The sequence below is a fragment of the Mauremys mutica genome, chromosome 13 (assembly GCF_020497125.1).
Source record: "Mauremys mutica isolate MM-2020 ecotype Southern chromosome 13, ASM2049712v1, whole genome shotgun sequence".
In the NCBI taxonomy this organism is placed as follows: Eukaryota; Metazoa; Chordata; order Testudines; family Geoemydidae; genus Mauremys; species Mauremys mutica.
Window position 1 is genome coordinate 57,968,444 of NC_059084.1, and position 19,405 is coordinate 57,987,848.

The 19,405-nt window shown below is 44.1% G+C and overlaps 2 protein-coding genes across 2 annotated transcripts; one reads left to right on the forward strand and one right to left on the reverse strand.

Moving 5' to 3' along the window:
• The first annotated feature begins 4,459 nt into the window (after positions 1-4,459).
• Positions 4,460-5,452, forward strand: LOC123347854 (olfactory receptor 6N1-like). The gene has a single exon (XM_044985044.1). The coding sequence runs from the start codon at positions 4,460-4,462 to the stop codon at positions 5,450-5,452; it is 993 nt and encodes a 330-aa protein (XP_044840979.1).
• An 8,469-nt stretch (positions 5,453-13,921) lies between these two features.
• LOC123348841 (olfactory receptor 12D3-like) lies at positions 13,922-14,863 on the reverse strand. Its single transcript, XM_044986503.1, has one exon. The coding sequence runs from the start codon at positions 14,861-14,863 to the stop codon at positions 13,922-13,924; it is 942 nt and encodes a 313-aa protein (XP_044842438.1).
• Positions 14,864-19,405: the final 4,542 nt, after the last annotated feature.

Here is a 19,405-nt window from a genome sequence, read left to right on the forward strand (position 1 = left end):
CTAATAAGAGAATGAATCAGTATAGCAGAACTAGCAAAGCAGTTAACATCTAAGTGGCCAATAGCTCATGGCAATGTAAGTTTTCTTGGGGAACCTGGGTACATGCTAATTTTGGGATGGCTGCGTTCCTAGTTGATTTGAGCAGACACTTACTACTGCCCCAACTGGAATCATAGCTCTCCTGTGCTCTGAATTCCATGCACTGGAATTCAAGGTTTTAGTTATGAGTTTCATAGTTTCATATGTTTTTTTGCTCTGACTGAGTTGAGAAAACCGCATTGTACACAGCACTGCCCTTGGACTCCAGTGGGTGGTATTGGGTTGTTAAAATATTTTGTCTCTTACCTTGGTACCAGGGCATCATATTGAATTGTATAGTTGGGTAGATTTTATCAGCCTTCATGAATTTGTTTTTTACCTATGTTATCTTGCAATGATCAGAAGGTTCATAAGATCCTAAATGGATTCCTGCATTTTGAAATAAAATAATGAATTGGCACGAATTATTTCTGGTGAAACTGCTCTTTATCCTAAATATCATTTCAATGTCAGGTGAAAAAAATAATTAATACATGTGGAGAAACTTCTATTTAATTTTCCATTTGAAAATTGACAGAATCTTTCAAAACACGTACATGGACCTGAGTCCCAGTAACTTTGCAACTTAGTTGAATTCCTAAGGGTGAGCTTTTTAAATGTTCTAAAGATGCAGATAAGTGTCTAGGTGTATATATAAATCTGCCTAAGCCTTGGACTCCTGACCAACACACACACAGGGCATGATGAAAAGTGAGATTCCCTGGAGGTTTGAACGGGGATTGCTATGGCCTTGATGTTTCTGTTGTTTTAACAAGCAAAATAGGATTTAATACCCCTGTGTGGACAATTGAGTAATGATCATTATCGTCAGCCACAAGGGAGATCCCAACAGCAGTCAAGGACAGGATGAGGCTGCTGTCCCCTTTAAGCCCTGTAAGAACTCAGGAGAGGCAACACTTAGTTTCAGTGCATCATACACAAGAGTATTCATTGAATGAGAAAACAAGAGCAGCACGGCCCAGCAGCAAAATGTAGGTGTCTTGGCAGAGTAAATGGGATTGTCTGAGATACTGAGGAGACCAGAGCAATGGTGGAATCTGGATCCCGATCCCCACACCCAGTCACCATCAGTGGAGAGATTGCCACTACATGCTAAGCATTAAAGGTAAAGCGGATCATTCCTGCATCAAATCCTGGGGATTTTAGGGAGAAAATCCTGGTATATTGGGAAGAAGAGCAGGCTGGACTGCCTATCAAGATCACAGTTCCCTTGAAGTTTTACTGCTCTGTATTATTCCCCATTATCCCCTTGATATGTCTCAGCACTGCTCCTACTATTGCTGAACTGAGACACTACAAAGAATTGGTCTGCAGTTCTCTGCCAGCAGACTCACCGAAATCAGCTGGGTTACAAGTTACAGCTGGGGGTGGAATGTATCCCAGGGTTTGTAAAAAGAACAGGTTTGTAAGTGATTCACTGAGGGGATAAGCATGAGAAGGTTCTGTGCACATGCTCTTGGGGTTTTCCCTTTGTGCACAGGGCAGAGTCATCTTCTCTTTGCTGTTGGTCAGTGTCAGTGACCCCAACCACCATCAGAGCTAACAATAGGGCTTATAGGGGAGGAGAAACTTAACATGAGCTCCTAGTGTGATCCTGTGTCACAAAGTGCTAATGTGATCTATGATCTATCAACAGCGGAGTGATGAGGGGGAGTAGATAGGTGATTTATCTCTCTATTAGGCATTGGTGAGATGTAACTACATCCAGTTCTGGTGTATGTCCACATTTTAAAAAGGACATTGGAGAAATTGGAGAGGCTGCAAAAAAGAGCCACAAAAAATGTGTGAAGGGCTGGAGAAAATGCCGTTCAGTGAGGGTTAAGGAGCTCAAAATGCTTAGTTTATCAGAGAGAAGACTGAGAGACAATTTGATTATAGGGAGAAAGTACTTGCATGGGAAAAAATACCACATACAAAAGGGCTATTTAATCTAGCAGAGAAAGACAGAATAAAAACCACCAGCTTCCAAGCTGAAGCCAGAAAAATTCAATTTAGAAATAAGGCCGATATTATGAGCAATGAGGGTGATTAGTAATTGGAAAAAAGGGCCAAGGGAAGTGGTGGATTCTCCATCTTCTGATGTCTCCAAAATCAAGATTGGCTGCCATTTTGCAGGGCTTGCTCTGCTGGTCTCAGGGCAGGCTGTGCCTTCTTGGACCCTTCTCCAGTCCCCTGAGCAAAACCCTTTCAAGTGACAAGTCTGTGCTTCCCCTTCCCTTGGCTGGGATCCTGTGACTCTCAGGGTTACCACCCCTCTGGTGCCAGCAATGTTACCCCAGCAGGTCTAAGTGGAGTTTGGCCCTGCTATAGATTCCCCTCCCAGAGCCTGTGATAGAGTGAGTTTGCAAGGAAACAGGAACAGCTTCTTCAAAACAGAGTGGGATTTATTTGCCCAAGGAAACACAGAATTGAGGGAAATGTGTTAAAAGAAGAAGTCCCTGATGCTTCTTGTCTCACTTAACCTTAAATCCTCTAGCCATAGTTTAAGCTCTTCCAGATCCCACCTCTGAGTCTGAAGGATAATTTCATCTGCACAGACCCTCTCTCAGTGTCTCATGGTAAATGCTTTATTTGACCCATGTCTTTTGATCTCTCTCCTCCCAACCTTCGTAAAACAACTGCGTGCCTTTGCTGAGTAGGAATCTGGTTCTTGTGTTTATGTTTGCTGGGATGCTCCTTATTGAGGTCATTGGTTTCTGTGCATCATACACAAGAGTATGCATTGAATGAGAACACAAGAGCAGCACGGCCCAGCAGCAAAATGTAGGTGTCTTGGCAGAGTGAATGGGATCCATCTGGTTCTCCTAACAACCGCTTTGATCTCACCTTCGTAGCAAGCATTTCCTTGTACACTATCACACATCTATGCCCAGTACCGATACACTATAATGCAGATATTTCCCACTGTGTCACAAGTGCTTTGTAGAAAAACAAGTTATTGGGCTCGGTTCAAGTTTAACTGGGGAAGTGTTTTGGCTGATTATATACAGGAAGTCAGACTAGATGATCATAGTGCTGCCTTCTGGCTATTTTTTCTAAGAAATGTGTTGTAGTTCAAACAGGAGTTACTTCAAGAAAAAGTTAATGGCTTGCAATATTCTGTGCTATCTGGCCTTTAAACCTTTCTGTAACACTGTACCTTCGGAGAACAGCCTGCATCCCCATGTTCATCCTTATAATATGATTGTTTGGTATCCAATGCAAATTTCATCATGTTGGGTGTCTTTGGAAAGCTCATGATGCACTCATCAGAGCACATATGGGACAAACCCAACCCAGCCTCTCAGGAACAAAGGACATTGGCCTTGGCAGCAACAGAGGATCTGTTGGATTCTTGAGTGAGTCACTCTCCTTTCCTTGGTCAGTTTGGGACTACGATGAGGTAATGCTCACCTGACTCTGAAGGGGTGACAAAGCTAAGGGGGAAGAAAGGACATGATAAAAGGGAGAGATGTTTGCCAGGCTCTCTCTCTTCCATCTCCATCTACAGACACCATCAGACAGCGACTGAAGTGCTGATCAAAGGGGAGAGCCTGGCTGAAAGTGAACCAGCCAGGCTGAGTGAGAAGCATCTAAGTTTGTAAGGGCACTGAAAGTGTGAAGATCATCTTAGAATGTGATTTACTTTTATTTCATTTGACCAAATCTGACTTGCTGTTTGACTTATAATCACTTAAAATCTTTCTTTTGTAGTTAATAAATTTGTGTTTGGTTTGAAGCATGTCAGAGATTCCCCTTGGGACAATAAGCCTGGTACATATCAATTTCTTTGTTAAATTGATGAACTCATGTAAGCTTGCAGCATTCAGCAGGTATAACATGACACTGCAAGATGGAGGTTCCTAAGGTTGTGTCTGGGACCAGAGATATTAGCTAGCATCATTCAGTTACACAATCCAAGCAGCGGCTGGCTAAAAGTGCTCACTCACATAGCTGGGAGCAGCTTACATGCTAGACTTTCTGCGTGAACAGCCTGGGAGTGGGGATTCTCCCAGCAGAACAGGGTGAGACTGGCTCTCAGAGTCGAGGATTGGAGTGACCTAGCTGATCACCTGTCCAGATAAGACCAGGAGAATGTCTCACAATGCATCTATGAATGAAAGAAGTTAGGAACAGAAGAGTGATAAATTAATGGAGTAGTGCACTTTGGACGTGTCAAGTGGGGAATCTATTCCAAAGCCTTGTGTAAAATCTGAGATTAAAGCAGTGTCTTGGATCTGTGAAAGTTTATAAATATGCCCTGCATTTGCACGTTGAACTTTTCCAGAATCAAATGGCGGGAAATTTACCAAGTTCAATTGTACTGAAAGCTCTTTCAATGCTCATTATTTTATCTATCACTAGATAAATTTCATGGAAAATGGAGGAAGGAGGAATTTGTAGACAGCTCTTGGAGAAAAGAGAAGGGGAAAATGAAACATATATCACAGAGTTCATCCTCCTTGGATTTGGGAATCTCCGTGAAATGCAGATTCTTCTCTTCCTGCTGTTTCTAGTGATCTATATTGTTACTGTGGCTGGGAACATTCTCATTGTTGTACTAATTGTGGTTGACCAGCACCTTCACACCCCCATGTACTTCTTTCTGGGGAACTTGTCCTGCTTGGAGACCTGCTACAGCACCATAGTCCTGCCCAGACTGCTCTCTGGTCTCCTGACTGGGGACAGAACCATTTCTGTTAGTGGCTGCATCACTCAATTTTATTTCTTTGGTTTTCTGGTGGCAGTTGAATGTTCTCTCTTATCCATAATGTCCTATGACCGATATTTAGCAATATGCAAACCACTACGCTACACAGCTCTTATGAATGGCAGAATCTGCCTGCAGTTAGCAGCTGTGTCCTGGATGAGTTCATTTCTGGCAACTGACGTAGTAATATATTTAATGTCACAATTACATTTTTGTGGCCCCAATGAAATTGACCATTTCCTCTGTGATTTCACCCCAGTGATTAAACTCTCCTGTAGTGACACCAGCCTAATCACACTGGTAACCTTTATATTCTCTTCTATAGACACCCTGCCCCCATTTCTATTAACCTTGGCATCCTATGTTTCCATCATCTCCACCATCCTGAGAATCCAGTCCACCAGTGGGAGAAGAAAGGCATTTTCCACCTGCTCCTCTCACTTGCTTGTGGTTACAATCTACTATGGGACACTAATCATTGTCTATGTGTTACCAGACACTGACACACTAAGAGACCTCAATAAAGTCTTCTCTGTCTTCTACACTGTCCTGACTCCCATGGCCAATCCTCTCATTTACAGCTTGAGAAACAAAGAGGTCAAGGAGGCCCTGGGGAAAGTCTTCAATAAATGTATGGTGCTCTCAGCAATTCAGGAAGAGTGATTGATATGGGAATCAATCAATCTGTCATATCAAGTGTGATGCATGACCAGGAAGGGTTAAGCATCCTGAAGGATAAATAACTCAAATTCAGCCCTTAAAGACATATGGATAGAAAATGTTTGTGTTTTTGTGTATTTACATATATATCATTAAAGGTCAACAATGTAATCAAACACTCCCTGTCTATGCTGTATTCTGTTAATTCTCAGCTCAAAAGGACATCTTAACATTTAAATAAACTCTAAAGATAGGATATCACTGTATTCATATTTGTTTGAAATGTATATCAAATCATCTGTGAATGGTGGAAAAACAGGCAATTGCTTTATGTTAATCTGTGTGGATAATTACTAGTGATGCTTGAGAAATGGGTCAGCTTCAAATCCCTCATGAGTGCCTATTGTTCATGAAGGACTCCAAGCTGTCACAAGAAGGACTGAAACTGTATAAAGATGTTTGGATCGCAATCCTTTTTTATCTCAGATCTGCTTGAGGCTTCATGCAGGGAAAGCCTTAGCCATAAGGACTGAGATCCCAGTCCTGAGTGGACCACCCTGAATGTAAACATTGGACTATAACCTATGAACTATTTCTTAAATAACGCTTTGCAACTACAAAGCTCACCATCTCTGCTATGAATCTGAACCTCATGAATTATACTCATATCTGTACATATATTGATCTTTTTGCCAATATTCTCTATCTAAATTTTCTTTTTTTAATAAATTTTAGTTTAGTTAATAAGAATTGGCTGTTAGCATGTATTTGGGTAAGATCTGGAATGTTTATTAACCTGGGAGGTAATGTGTCTGATCCCTTGGGATTGGTAGAACTTTTTTATATGATGAAAAATATTTTCAGTAATCCTCATCATATTTGACTTGAATGTCTGGGTGGAGGCTTGAGGCTGGGTCATTTCAAGGGAGCTGTGTTGTTGGGTTCCGGGTAACCAGTAAGGTATTATAGAAGCTTTTTTGTGCTGGCTTGGTAAATCTAAGTATTGGAATATCCACCAGCTTTGGGGATTGTCTACCCCATTATTTGCAGTTCATCCTAATTAAGTGACCTCAGTTGTCTCTCCTGGGGCCCCCGTCACAACTAGCAAGGCAGTTAGCATTTAGGTTGTCCCTAACTCACGCTAATGGGAGTTTCCTTGGGGAAAATGAAGAGATGCTAAGTTTTGGGCTAGCTGCATTCCTAGTTGACACTTACTATCCCAACTAGAATCGTAAGTCTCATGTGCGCTACATTCCACACAGTGGAATTCAAGATTTTAGTTACATGTTTCATCTCCTCTTCTCCAAGCAGGGGAAATGCTACATTTTATATCACACTGGTCTGGGATGCCTTTGAGTGGCTTCTGGTTGTTAAAGTATGTTGTCTTTCACCTTGGTGTCAGGGCTGCCTAAACAATTTTATATTTGGCATGATTGAACAGATCTTCATAATTGTTCCTTGTTATTTGTGTTATGCAGTGATTAGTGGTGTGAATGATCCTAAATTGATTCCTGAATGTTGGAACAAAATAATTAATTGACATGGATGATTTCTGGTGAAACATCTCTTTATCATAAAGATCATTTCAATTTTACGTGAAAAAAAAATAAAGCTAGGATGAGATATTACTATTTCATTCTGGATTTGGAAAGAGCCATGATCTTTCAAAAGCACCCACGTGAGTTAGGGTATGTCTGTGCTGCAATAAAATGCCAGCAGCTGGCCCAGGTCAGCTCACTCATGTTTGTGGAATATGGGCTGCAGGGGTATAAAATTGCAGTTTGGACATTAGGACTCAGGCTGGAGTCCTGGCTCTGAGCCCCAGCGAGGATTTGTATTGCTGTGTAGATGTTCCCTTGAGTTCATAAATCCTAATAACTTACAAAGTTAGTTAGATTCCCACAGGCCAGAATTTTAAAAATTTCTAAAGATGAATATAGGTGTCTATGTGTGTTTTCAAATTTGCCTCAGTGGCTAGCTCTCAATAATTGTAATATGCTTAATTCTGCATTTCTAAAGTGCCAGGATATTTCTAAAGTATTTAAAATACTTCAATTCCTAAGTCGCAATGATTTTGAAAGTGATTAAATTCCTAAGTGCCAAATTATTAAAGGTTCTAAAGATTCAGGGGAGTGTCTAGGTGGATTTTCAAATATGTCCAGACACTTAACTGCCATTTATTCTAATGTGTTTCATTTTAAAAAGATAAGACCACTTGTGTATCTGTCGAGGTAGAAGACTGTTTTGGGGGATAAAGCACTGGGCAAAGATTTCTACTTTCATCTTGTGGCTCTAGTACAAAATGACTGTTTGATCGTTCACAAGTCTATATGGATGGAATTTTCAAAAGGGGGAATTAGGTGCAAATATTTCATTGGATTCTTTAAGCTCCTTTGAAAATCCCAGCCTGGAGCTACATTAGCTTGCAGCAGCTGAAGTTCTGGACCAAGATAACTGAGCACCAGTTAATAGCCACTGAAATTAGTAAAGAATGTAAAATAAATACATTTCGGGGGGAGTGCTGTGGTACAGTAGAGTGGAGCGGAAACAAGACTGTGGCTCAGAACAGCTGAGTTCTCTTCCTGTTCCTGCATGACCATGGACAAGTCATTTTGCCTTTGTGCCCCTATCCGGTTGGTGGGCTCATCATCTGTGGCCAGCAGTGTATCTAGGAGAAGAAAAACTCCCATTTCAAACCAGATCTAGTCAGCTAGTTTGTAACAATTGTGCTATTTGCACAAGCAATATGTGTCTGACCCTGGCTAATGGGGCAAAGCATATTACTTAGCCTAATAACTTTTAATTGATTAAGAATAACTTTTGCTTTTGTCCAAAGCATATCTTCCAGCAACACATCCAGCAATGATCTGAAGCCATCAAGATATGAAGAATCCGCCACTTCCCTTGGTAGTTTATTCTAATGGTTAATCACCCTCACTGTTAAAATCTGTGCCTTATTTATAATCTGAATTTGTCTGGCTTCATCTTCCAGTCATTGGTTCTTGTTTTGCCTTTCTCATGTTTTACTACCCTGTATTTCTACCTATGAAGGTACATATAAACGTGATTCAAATCACCTCTCAAAGTTCTTCTGGATAAGCTAAACCAAACGAGCTTTTATAGGCATATTGTCTAGCCCTCCAGTCACTTTTGTGCACCCTCCCCAATTTTTCAATATCCTTCAAAAATTTTTGGCAAGAGAACTATATGCTGTACTCCAGAATCAGTCTGACCAAAGTGGTATACAGAGGTAAAATCAGCTTTCGGCTCCTACTTACTACTCTCCTGTTTATACTTACAAGGATCACATTAGCCTTTCTTGCCACAGCATGACACTAGGAGCTTATGCTGAGTTGCTTGCGCACTATGACTCCTAGATCCTTTTCGGCATTTTGCTTGTAGGTAGCACACTGCTTTGCAGGATTCAGTCTCCCATTCCGTAGGTCTGACCTGTGCTCCTACATGTATAACTTTGCATTTGGCTGTGTTAAAATATATTTTGTTTGAATGGGTCCAGCTCACACCACTTCACCAACCTTTGTCTCATCCACAGATCATGGATCAGCAGAGATTTCATATTGAATTCCAGCTCATTGGTACAAATGTTCAATAGTATTGGGGCTAGTACTAATCAAGGCAGAACCCCACTTAAAACACCTTCATTCCATGATAATTCACATCAGTAACTAATATTTGAGATCTATCAGCATGCCAGGTTTTTTTAAAATAATGTGTGCTTTATTTATATTATATAGTGCTCAATTTAAATCATAATGTTGTGTCATACTAAGTTAAATGCAGTACCAAAGTCTGTTCATAGAATCATAGAATCTCAGGGTTGGAAGGGACCTCAGGAGGTCATCTAGTCCAACCCTCTGCTCAAAGCAGGACCAAACCCAATTAAATCATCCCAGCCAGGGCTTTGTCAAGCCTGACCTTAAAGACCTCTAAGGAAGGAGATTCCACCACCTCCCTAGGTAACCCATTCCAGTTCTTCACCACCCTACTAGTGAAAAAGTTTTTCCTAATGTCCAACCTAAACCTCCCCCTATGCAACTTGAGACCATTACTCCTTGTTCTGTCATCTTCTACCACTGAGAACAGTCTAGATCCATCCTCTTTGGAACCCCCTTTCAGGTAGTTGAAAGCAGCTATCAAATCCCCCCTCATTCTTCTCTTCTGCAGGCTAAACAATCCCAGTTCCCTCAGCCTCTCCTCATAAGTCATGTGCTCCAGCCCCCGAATCATTTTTGTTGCCCTCCGCTGGACTCTCTCCAATATATCCACATCCTTCTTGTAGTGTGGGGCCTAAAACTGGACACAGTACTCCAAATGAGGCCTCACCAGTGCTGAATAGAGGGGAATGATCACATCCCTCGATCTGCTGGAAATGCCCTACTTATACAACCCAAAATACCATTAGCCTTCTTGGCAACAAGGGCACACTGTTGACTCATATTCAGCTTTTCGTCCACCATAACCCCAAGTCCTTTTCTGCAGAACTGCTGCCCAGCCATTCGGTCCCTAGTCTGTAGCAGTGCATGGGATTCTTCCGTCCTAAGTGCAGGACTCTGCACTTGTCCTTGTTGAACCTCATCATATTTCTTTTGGCCCAATTCTCTAATTTGTCTAGGTCCCTCTGTATCCTATCCCTACCCTCCAGCATATCAACCACTCCTCCCAGTTTAGTGTCATCTGCAAACTTGCTAAGGGTGCAGACCACACCATCCTCCAGATCGTTAATGAAGATATTGAACAAAACCGGCCCCAGCACCGATCCTTTGGGCACTCCACTTGATACCAGCTGCCAACTAGACATGGAACTATTGATCACTACCCGTTGAGCCCGACCATCTACCCAGTTTTCTATCCACCTTACCGTCCATTCATCCAGCCCAGACTTCTTTAACTTGCTGGCAAGAATACTGTGGGAGACTGTATCAAAAGCTTTGCTAAAGTCCAGAAATAGCACATCCACTGCTTTCCCCTCATCCACAGAGCCCGTTATCTCATCATAGAAGGCAATTAGGTTAGTCAGGCATGACTTGCCCTTGGTGAATCCATGCTGAATGTTCCTGATCACTTTCCCCTCCTTTAAGAGGTTCAGGATTGATTCCTTGAGGACCTGTTCCATGATTTTTCCAGGGACTGAGGTGAGACTGACTGGCCTGTAGTTCCCTGGATCTTCCTTCTTCCCTTTTTTAAAGATGGGCACTACATTAGCTTTTTTCCAGTCATCCGGGAACTCCCCCAGTCGCCATGATTTTTCAAAGATAATGGCCAATGGCTCTGCAATCTCATCAGCCAACTCCTTTAGCACCCTCGGATGCAGCGCATCCGGGCCCATAGACTTGTGCTCATCCAGCTTTTCTAAATAGTCCCGAACTATTTCTTTCTCTACAGAGAGCTGGTCACCTCCTCCCCATACCGTGCTGCAGAATGCAGCTGTCTGGGAACTGACCTTGTCTGTGAAGACAGAGGCAAAAAAAGCATTGAGTACACTAGCTTTCTCCACATCCTCTGTCACTAGGTTCCCTCCCTCAGTCAGCAAGGGGCCCACACTTTCCTTGACTTTCTTCTTGTTGCTAACATACCTGAAGAAACCCTTCTTGTTACTCCTAACATCTCCGGCTAGCTGCAACTCCAAGTTGCATGCCTGAGCAATACTTTTATACTCCTCCCTGGTTATTTGTCCAATCTTCCACTTCTTGTAAGCTGTTTTTTTGTGTTTAAGATCAGCAAGGATTTCACTGTTAAGCTAAGCTGGTCACCTGCCATATTTACTTTTCTTCCTACACATCGGGATGCTTTGTTCCGGCAACCTCAATAAGGATTCTTTAAAATACAGCCAGCTTTCCTCAGCTCCTTTCCCCATCATGTTATTATCCCAGGGGACCTTGACCCTCAGTTCCCTGAGGGAGTCGAAGTCTGCTTTTCTGAAGTCCAGGGTCTCTGTTCTACTGCTCTCCTTTCTTCCTTGTGTCAGGATCCTGAACTCGACCATCTCATGGTCACTGCCTTCCAGGTTCCCATCCACTATTGCTTCCTTTACTATTTCTTCCCTTTTTGTGAGCAGCAGGTCAAGAAGAGCTTTTCCCCTAGTTGGTTCCTCCAGCACTTGCACTTGCACCAGGAAATAGTCCCCTACTGTTACATCTATACAGTATCTTTACCAATCAAATTTATAATCTCTTCAAAGAATTAAATCAAATTTCTTTGTCAAGATCTATTGTGCATAAAGCCACATGATGGGCATTAATCATATCCATCATTCAATTCTTTATCAGTTGAATACAGTTTTTCCATTATTTTGTCTGGGATCTCTCTCTCTCTCTCTCTCTCTGGTTGACTGGAAAAAGTGTCCCAGATGACAGGAAAAAGGCTACTGTAGTGCCCATCTTTAAAAAAGGGAAGAAGGAGGATTCGGGGAACTGCAGGCCAGTCAGCCTCACATCAGTCCCTGGAAAAATCATGGAGCAGGTCTTCAAGGAATCAATTCTGAACCACTTAAAGGAGGGGAAAGTGATCAGGAACAGTCAGCATGGATTCACCAAGGGCAAGTCATGCCTGACTAACCTAATTGCCTTCTATGAGGAGATAACTGGGTCTGTGGATGAGGGGAAAGCAGTGGATTGTTATTCCTTGACTTTAGCAAAGCTTTTGATACGGTCTCCCACAGTATTCTTGCCAGAAAGTTCAAGAAGTATGGGCTGGATGATTGGACTATAAGGTGGATAGAAAGATGGCTAGATGGTCGGGCTCAACGGGTATTGATCAATGGCTCCATGTCTAATTGGCAGCCGGTATCAAGTGGAGTGCCCCAAGGGTCGGTCATGGGGCCAGTTTTTTTCAATATCTTCATTAATGATCTGGAGGATGGTGTGGATTGCACTCTCAGCAAGTTTGCAGATGACACAAAACTTGGAGGAGTGGTAGATACGCTGGAGGGTAGGGATAGGATACAGAGGGACCTAGACAAATTAGATGACTGGGCCAAAAGAAACCTGATGAGGTTCAACAAGAACAAGTGCAGAGTCCTGCACTTAGGATGGAAGAATCCCATGCACTGTTACAGATTAGGGACTGAATGGCTAGGAAGCAGTTGTGCAGGAAAGGACCTAGGGGTTACTGTGGATGAGAAGCTGGATATGAGTCAACAGTGTGCCCTTGTTGCCAAGAAGGCTAACGACATTTCGGGCTGTATAAGTAGGGGAATTGCCAGCAGATCGAGGGATGTGATTATTCCCCTCTATTCGACATTGGTGAGGCCTCATTTGGAGTACTGTGTCCAGTTTTGAGCCCCACACTACAAGAAGGATGTGGAAAAATTGGAAAGAATCCAGCGGAGGGCAACAAAAATGTTTAGGGGGCTGGAGCACATGACTTATGAGGAGAGGCTGAGGGAACAGAGATTGTTTAGTCTGCAGAAGCAAAGAAAGAGGGGGGATTTGATAGCTGTTTTCAATTACCTGAAAGGGGGCTCCAAAGAGGATGGATTTAGACTGTTCTCAGTGGTAGCAGATGACAGAACAAGGAGTAATGGTCTCAAGTTGCAGTGGGGGAGGTTTAGGTTGGATATTAGGACAAACATTTTTACTCAGAGAGTGGTGAAGCACTGGAATGGGTTACCTAGGGAGATGGTGGAAAAGTGGTGGAATCTCCTTCCTTAGAGGTTTTTAAGGTCAGGCTTGACAAAGCCCTGGCTGGGATGATTTAGTTGGGAATTGGTCCTGCTTTGAGCAGGGGGTTGGACTAGATTACCTCCTGTGGTCCCTTCCAACCCTGATATTCTATGATTCTATGGTGAGAAAACATTTAGAAGTCTCAGTTTGGTTCTAATGAGGAATGAAAGCAAATGTCAAAGCTTTGATTTTTTTTTTCCAAATGAAATTCTTGTATTCTAGTCAGCACCAGTGAAAACTTACTGCAAGTCCTGTGCTGGCATACCTTGTGGATGTTGTAGTCCCTAAGAGCATAGCATGAGCACAGAAATCTTCTATGTTTCCTTCCTCAAGTATTCAGTGCAGGGCATCAGATGAGAGTGGAGAGAGGACAAGGGAAGAGGTGGACTAGGGTCCTAGAGAGAGCTGGATAAATTTAATCAAACCTGTTCTTCAGACTGGAGTAAGAAACAGAGAGTCATCCAGGTCTTTGACAGATCATTGCTTTGTCCCTACACTGTATTTCCTCCCAATAGTCCCTACGCTATATTCCCTGCATCCAATGGACAATGGCCCCAGACTGTATTGACCAATGCACAATATTCACATTGCCAGTGTAAAATGGTTCCTGCATTACAATCCCTAGTGTTTCATGTATAAAGATGAAATGGTCCCTTCGCTGTGCACCCCAGTGCACACAAACTTATGGTCCCTTCCTTATATTACTCACCACCCAGTGATGCCTTCACCATATTCCCAGCCCCCACAGTCCTCATGAAGAGCAGAGGTAGAGACAAAACATTCCCTTTATTCATATCCTGTCTGGGAAGAGTTTTCTGTGCAGGTTTTTCCTCAGGGCAGACTGCACCTCCTTGTTCCTCAGGGTGTAGATCACAGGGTTCAGGACAGGAGTGACCACACTGTAAAGGAGAACAATCATCATGTCCCATTCAGGGGATTCCCTGGAGGAAGGGGGCACATAGGTCAAGATGGCCGCCCCATAGAATAGAGACACCACAGAGAGGTGGGAGGCGCATGTGGAAAAGGCCTTTCTCCTGCTTTCCCACGACTGAACCTTCAGGAGCAGGAAGGAGATGATGTAGAGGTAGGAAAGGAGCGTGAGAATAAAGGGTATGACCACAATGCCCCCAGTGACGATGTTGAGCAAGGTCAGGTTGAGGTAGGTGCTGCCGCAGGCCAGGCTCAGCAGGGGCTTGATGTCACAGAAGAAGTGGGGGACACAGCTGGGGCCGCAGAAGTGCAGCTGGGAGGTCATGACCGTGTGCATCAGGGCATGCAGGAAGCCGGTGACCCAGCTGGCTGTTGACAGGAGCAGGCAGGCCCGTTGGCTCATGACCAGCCTGTAGCGCAGTGGGTTGCAGATGGCTACGTAGCGGTCATAGGCCATGACAGCCAGCAGCACGGCCTCACTGCTACCCAGGAAGTGGAAGAAGTGGAGCTGGGCCAGGCAGCCTGCAAATGAGATGGTCTGCTGCCCCAAGAGGAAGCCGGCCAGCATCTTGGGCACAGTGACTGTGGAATAGCAGATGTCCAGGCAGGAGAGATTCCCTAGGAAAAAGTACATGGGGGTGTGAAGCCGGGGCTCCATTAGTGCCATGGTTACCATGGCCCCATTACCCAGTATGCTGGCCACATAGAGAAGCAGGAAGAGTGTGAAGAGAAAGTGCTCCAACCCCTGGAGATTGGTCAGGCCCATGAGGATGAATTCTCTCACCTCCGTCCTGTTCTCCATCACTGCGGGGGGGAGGAAACAAAAAGAAAAAAGGAAGCATATGAGCTGGAGGCTGAGGTTCTCAATGGGCCTTAGATATTTGGATGCCCATTTCTTTTATAGATTAATGAAAAATGAACATCTTATCCCTCTTTGCAGCTCTGGACATTTCAGCAGTTTTGCTAGCATTTTTTTGAGCAGATTTCCTCCCTGGGTAACATGAGCCCTGAAACTCCCTGCATCTCTGTGTCAGATCATCTCTACTTTGCAGATCTATCTATCTATCTATCTATTGTATGCAGTGTTGGTATGGCCAGGTGGTCCCAGGATATTAGAGAGACAAAGTGAGTGAGATGATATCTTTTATTGAACCAACTTCTGTTGGCGAGAGAGACAAGCTTTCGAGCTGACACAGATCTTCTTTGGGTTTGGGAAAGGTACTAAGAGTGTCCCAGCTAAATACAAGGTGGAAACATTTGTTTAGCATAAATAATTAACAAATATTTCAAGGGACCTTTCAAAGTGAGGTGGCCAATTAACACCCCACCAGTCATTGCTGGAGGCAGGGACAGAAAGGGAAAAGGAAGACAGATGGGGATGGGGGGATTATTAGTGGCTTACAGATAGTTGTAATAAGCCATAAATTCACTGCCTCTGTTCAGTGCAGGATTTTTAATGTCTAGCAGAGTTATTAATTTATGCTCCCAGGCTCATCTTTTGAATGTGTTGTGCAAGTTCTCTGAGAATGAGTACTGATAGATCAGTGTGTAGCTGGTCTCATCCTCAAAGAGAGGTTGTTCAATAAAAGATATTACCTTGCTCCCCTTGTCTATCTCTCTATTGTGATACATACTCTTCCATGCAACCATCTATTTATTCATGTAGCCATATACTGTACTGCCATACATATTCATTCAACCAAGCAACCATCTATGGTGTTTAAAAAGGTCATCACCATGCTGTTTATGTACCGGACATAATTCAAAGGCATAGATGTCAAATAAAAAAAATATTATCTGCCCTCATTTCCCCAAAGCAGGTTAATGTGACCTGTTTTTTGAGGATGGGATTTTCTAACACATCTAGGGCAGTTCAATTTTGATAAATGCAAAGTAATGCACATTGGAAAACAGAATCCCAACTACACATATAAAATGATGGGGTCTAAATTAGCTGTTACCACTCAAGAGAGAGATCTTGGAGTCATTGTGGATAATTCTCTGAAAACATCCACTCAGTGTGTAGTGGCAGTCAAAAAGGTGACCAGAATGTTGGGAATCATAAGGAAAGGGATATATAATAAGACAGAAAATATCATATTGCCACCATATAAATCCAGGGTATGCCCACATCTTGAATACTGCAGGCAGATGTGGTCACCCCATCTCCAAAAAGATTGGAATTGGAAAAGGTTCAGAAAGGCAACAAAAATGATTAGGGGAATGGAACAGCTTCCATATAAGGAGAGAATAATAAGACCGGGACTTTTCAGCTTGGAAAAGAGACGACTAAGAGGTGATATGATACAGTTCTATAAAATCATGATTGGTATGGAAAAATAAATAAGGAAGTGTTATTTACTCTTTTTCATAACACAAGAACCAGGAGTCACCAAATGAAATTAACAGGGCAGGAGGTTTAAAACAAACAAAAGGAAGTATTCCTTCATACAACACACAGTCAACCTGTGGAACTCCTTGCCAGAGGATGTTGTGAAGGCCAAGACTATAACAGGGTTCAAAAAAGAACTAGAGAAGTTCATGGGGGATAAGTCCATCAATAGCGATTAGTCAGGATGGGAAGGGATGGTGTCCCTTGCCTCTTTTTGCCAGAAGCTGGGAGTGGGCAACAGGGGTGGATGACTTGATGATTACCTGTTGCGTTTATTCCCTCTGAAGCACCTGGAATTGACCACTGTCAGAAGATACTGGGCTAGATGGACCTTTAGTCTGACACAGTATTGCTGCTCTTATGTTCCTATGTTCAGTCACTGACATTCAGTGAGAGTGGTTCGGCTAATTCCCCTAGATGCCTTTGAAGATCCCACATTTCTGAGCATGGCTCTCTCTCTCTCTCTCTCTCACTCTCTCTGGTGTCATTCCTGGAGGAAGGCCCTGTGGTAAAGCTGTGCCTTGTTACTCATCCATAACTACTGAAAAAACACCTCCTCCAGTGTCCATCCAGACCATGGAATCCATATGATGCAGATCATGAAGTGTCTTGTTAGCTGTCGATTACTGGATTTTTACTCAGAAAATTTGGGTTCTCTTTTCATCTCTGCCACTGACCTGCTGTGTGATCATGGGCTAGTCACTGTCCCACCCTGTGCCTCAGTTTCCCCTCCCCCCTCCACCCCTTGTCATTTAAAACTGTTCTTCAATGTAGGGGCTGGCTTATGCTAGGTGTAAGTACATTGCCTACCATAATGAGGTCCTGGTCTTGGTTGGGACCCCAGCTGCTACTGTCATCGAGCGCGCATAAAGCTCACCTGCCTCTCTGCTGAGTGGCAAAGTAGTGAAAGGCTCAGAAATGGGGGATCTGAGAGAGTGAGACGGCACTGCTTTCCTTTGTTTGGACACATGGCATAAACAGGGGCAGGGTTTCTTCAGGGAGCTGTGCCTCAGGAGGAAGGTCAAACTTCCCTGGTCTGTTGTTATCACCTCAGCCCAGAAAAGAGTAATTCCCAGGGGGGAGGTTCCAATAATGTTATGAGTGTCCCACACATCCTGCTTCACAGGAACTGATTTCCCTTTGGTGACTGAATGGCTGATATAAGCTCCCTTCCTGGATCCATAACAAAGAGCTAGCATGACAGACCCCCATTTCGGGCATGACAAGAGGGTTGAACTGGATTCCTCACAAGTTCAGAGCTGCAAACCTCTACTGCTTGAGTCCAAAGCTGCACCAAACGCACTCTGCAAGCCACACAACACACAGACTGGCCAGCAGGTTACATGACAAACGTGCTTTTACCCACACATGCTGAGCTGGCCTCTCCATGATGTAGGTCGGGGCTGCTGTGGGGTCTGATTGTGATTCCTCCCACCCCATCATTGAACAGTGGGTTTTGCTAACTTCAGCAGAGTCCCAGTGGTGGCAGTGGGACTCAGGAGCCCTGGGTTCTATTCCCAGCTATGCTATTAGCCTGCTGGTTGGCTTTGAGCAAGTCACATCCCTGCCTGATGCCTCAGTTTCCCTGTCTGTATAATGGGGATAACAATATAGGGTACATCTCACTTAATCATTGGCCTGTCTTTGTGGGGGTCTCAGTCACTGGAAAACTTCTGTCCCTTCTATTCTTTGCCTGTGGCACATAGTCTAGTCTCCTGTGGGATGTAACATTTTGGTCTAATTTTTGTTTTTGGGTTTAGTGTGCAGCTGTTGGGTGGTGCTGGTGCTCTGATCTACAGAAGGTCAGATTGTATGGCCTGGTGGTTCCTTTCTGGCTTTAAACTTTGTGACTCTTTGAGAACTGCTTGAGACTTACTAATGAAAAGTGCTATACAAAAATGGAGCAGGACAGTCGTTATTCAACAGCCTTCCTGAGGATATCAGCTGTAGGAAATGCTGCAATACCATTCCCTTCAAATAACCTTTCCAGATCAAAATGGCTTTCAAAATGCTGAAACCTCCTTCCCCCTTTAAAACCTCCAAAAAGTGTGTGTGTGTGAGAGAGAGAGAGAGAGAGAGAGAGAGAGGAGGAAGAAGAGGAGGAGGAGGAGCAAGAGAAGAAGACATTAATAAACTCTAAAAATCTCCAGACAAAACAAAACAAACAATTTAACCCAGGCCCAGCTCTGACTCTGAAAAAGGAGACGTATCAGAGATCCCATGAAGTCGAGAGGGGACTTAGCTATGAGTAGTGATTTTAAATGGAAGGTGCTCAGTTACTAGGCTGATGGGTGGCACTATAAATAACTAAACTAGATAGAACATCCTATTCTATTACAGATCCTATACTGTCCTTATTACCATGGGGGCTAGGTTGAGCATTAAGGTAAGGCTGCAGGGGTGGAAAAACTTTTTGGCCTGAGGGCCACATCGGTGTTGCAAAACTGCATGGAGGGTCGGATAGGGAAGTCTGTGCCTTCCCAAAAAGCCTGGCCCCTGCCCCCTATCTGTCCCCACCACTTCCTGCCTCCTGACTATCCCCCTCAGAACTTCCGACCCATCCAATTCCCCCCGCTCCTTGTCCCCTGACTGCCCCCTCCTGGGACCCCCCTCCCTATACAACCCCTGCTCCCTGTCCCCTGACTGCCCCGTCCAACCGCCCCCTTCTCCCTGTCCCCTGACTGCCCCCAGAAACCACTGCCCCTTATCCAACCCCCCATTCCCTGCCCCCATACCATGCCGCTCAGAGCAGCATGTCTGGCAGCTGCGCCACCCGGGCAGAGCCAGCCATGTCTCCGCACTCCCCTGTAGGAGCTCGCAGCCCTGCTGCTGAGAGCACTGGGAGCATGGCGAGCTGAGGCTGAGCGGGAGGGGGGAAAGCAGGGGAGGGGCCGGGGGCTAGCCGCCCTGCCTGGGAGCTCAAGGACCAGGCAGGATGATCCAGTGGGCCGG

Excerpts from the sequence above, each read along its gene's own strand:
- LOC123347854 (XM_044985044.1), top strand. The coding sequence starts at position 4,460 with ATGGAGGAAGGAGGAATTTGTAGACAGCTCTTGGAGAAAAGAGAAGGG.
- LOC123348841 (XM_044986503.1), bottom strand. The coding sequence starts at position 14,863 with ATGGAGAACAGGACGGAGGTGAGAGAATTCATCCTCATGGGCCTGACC.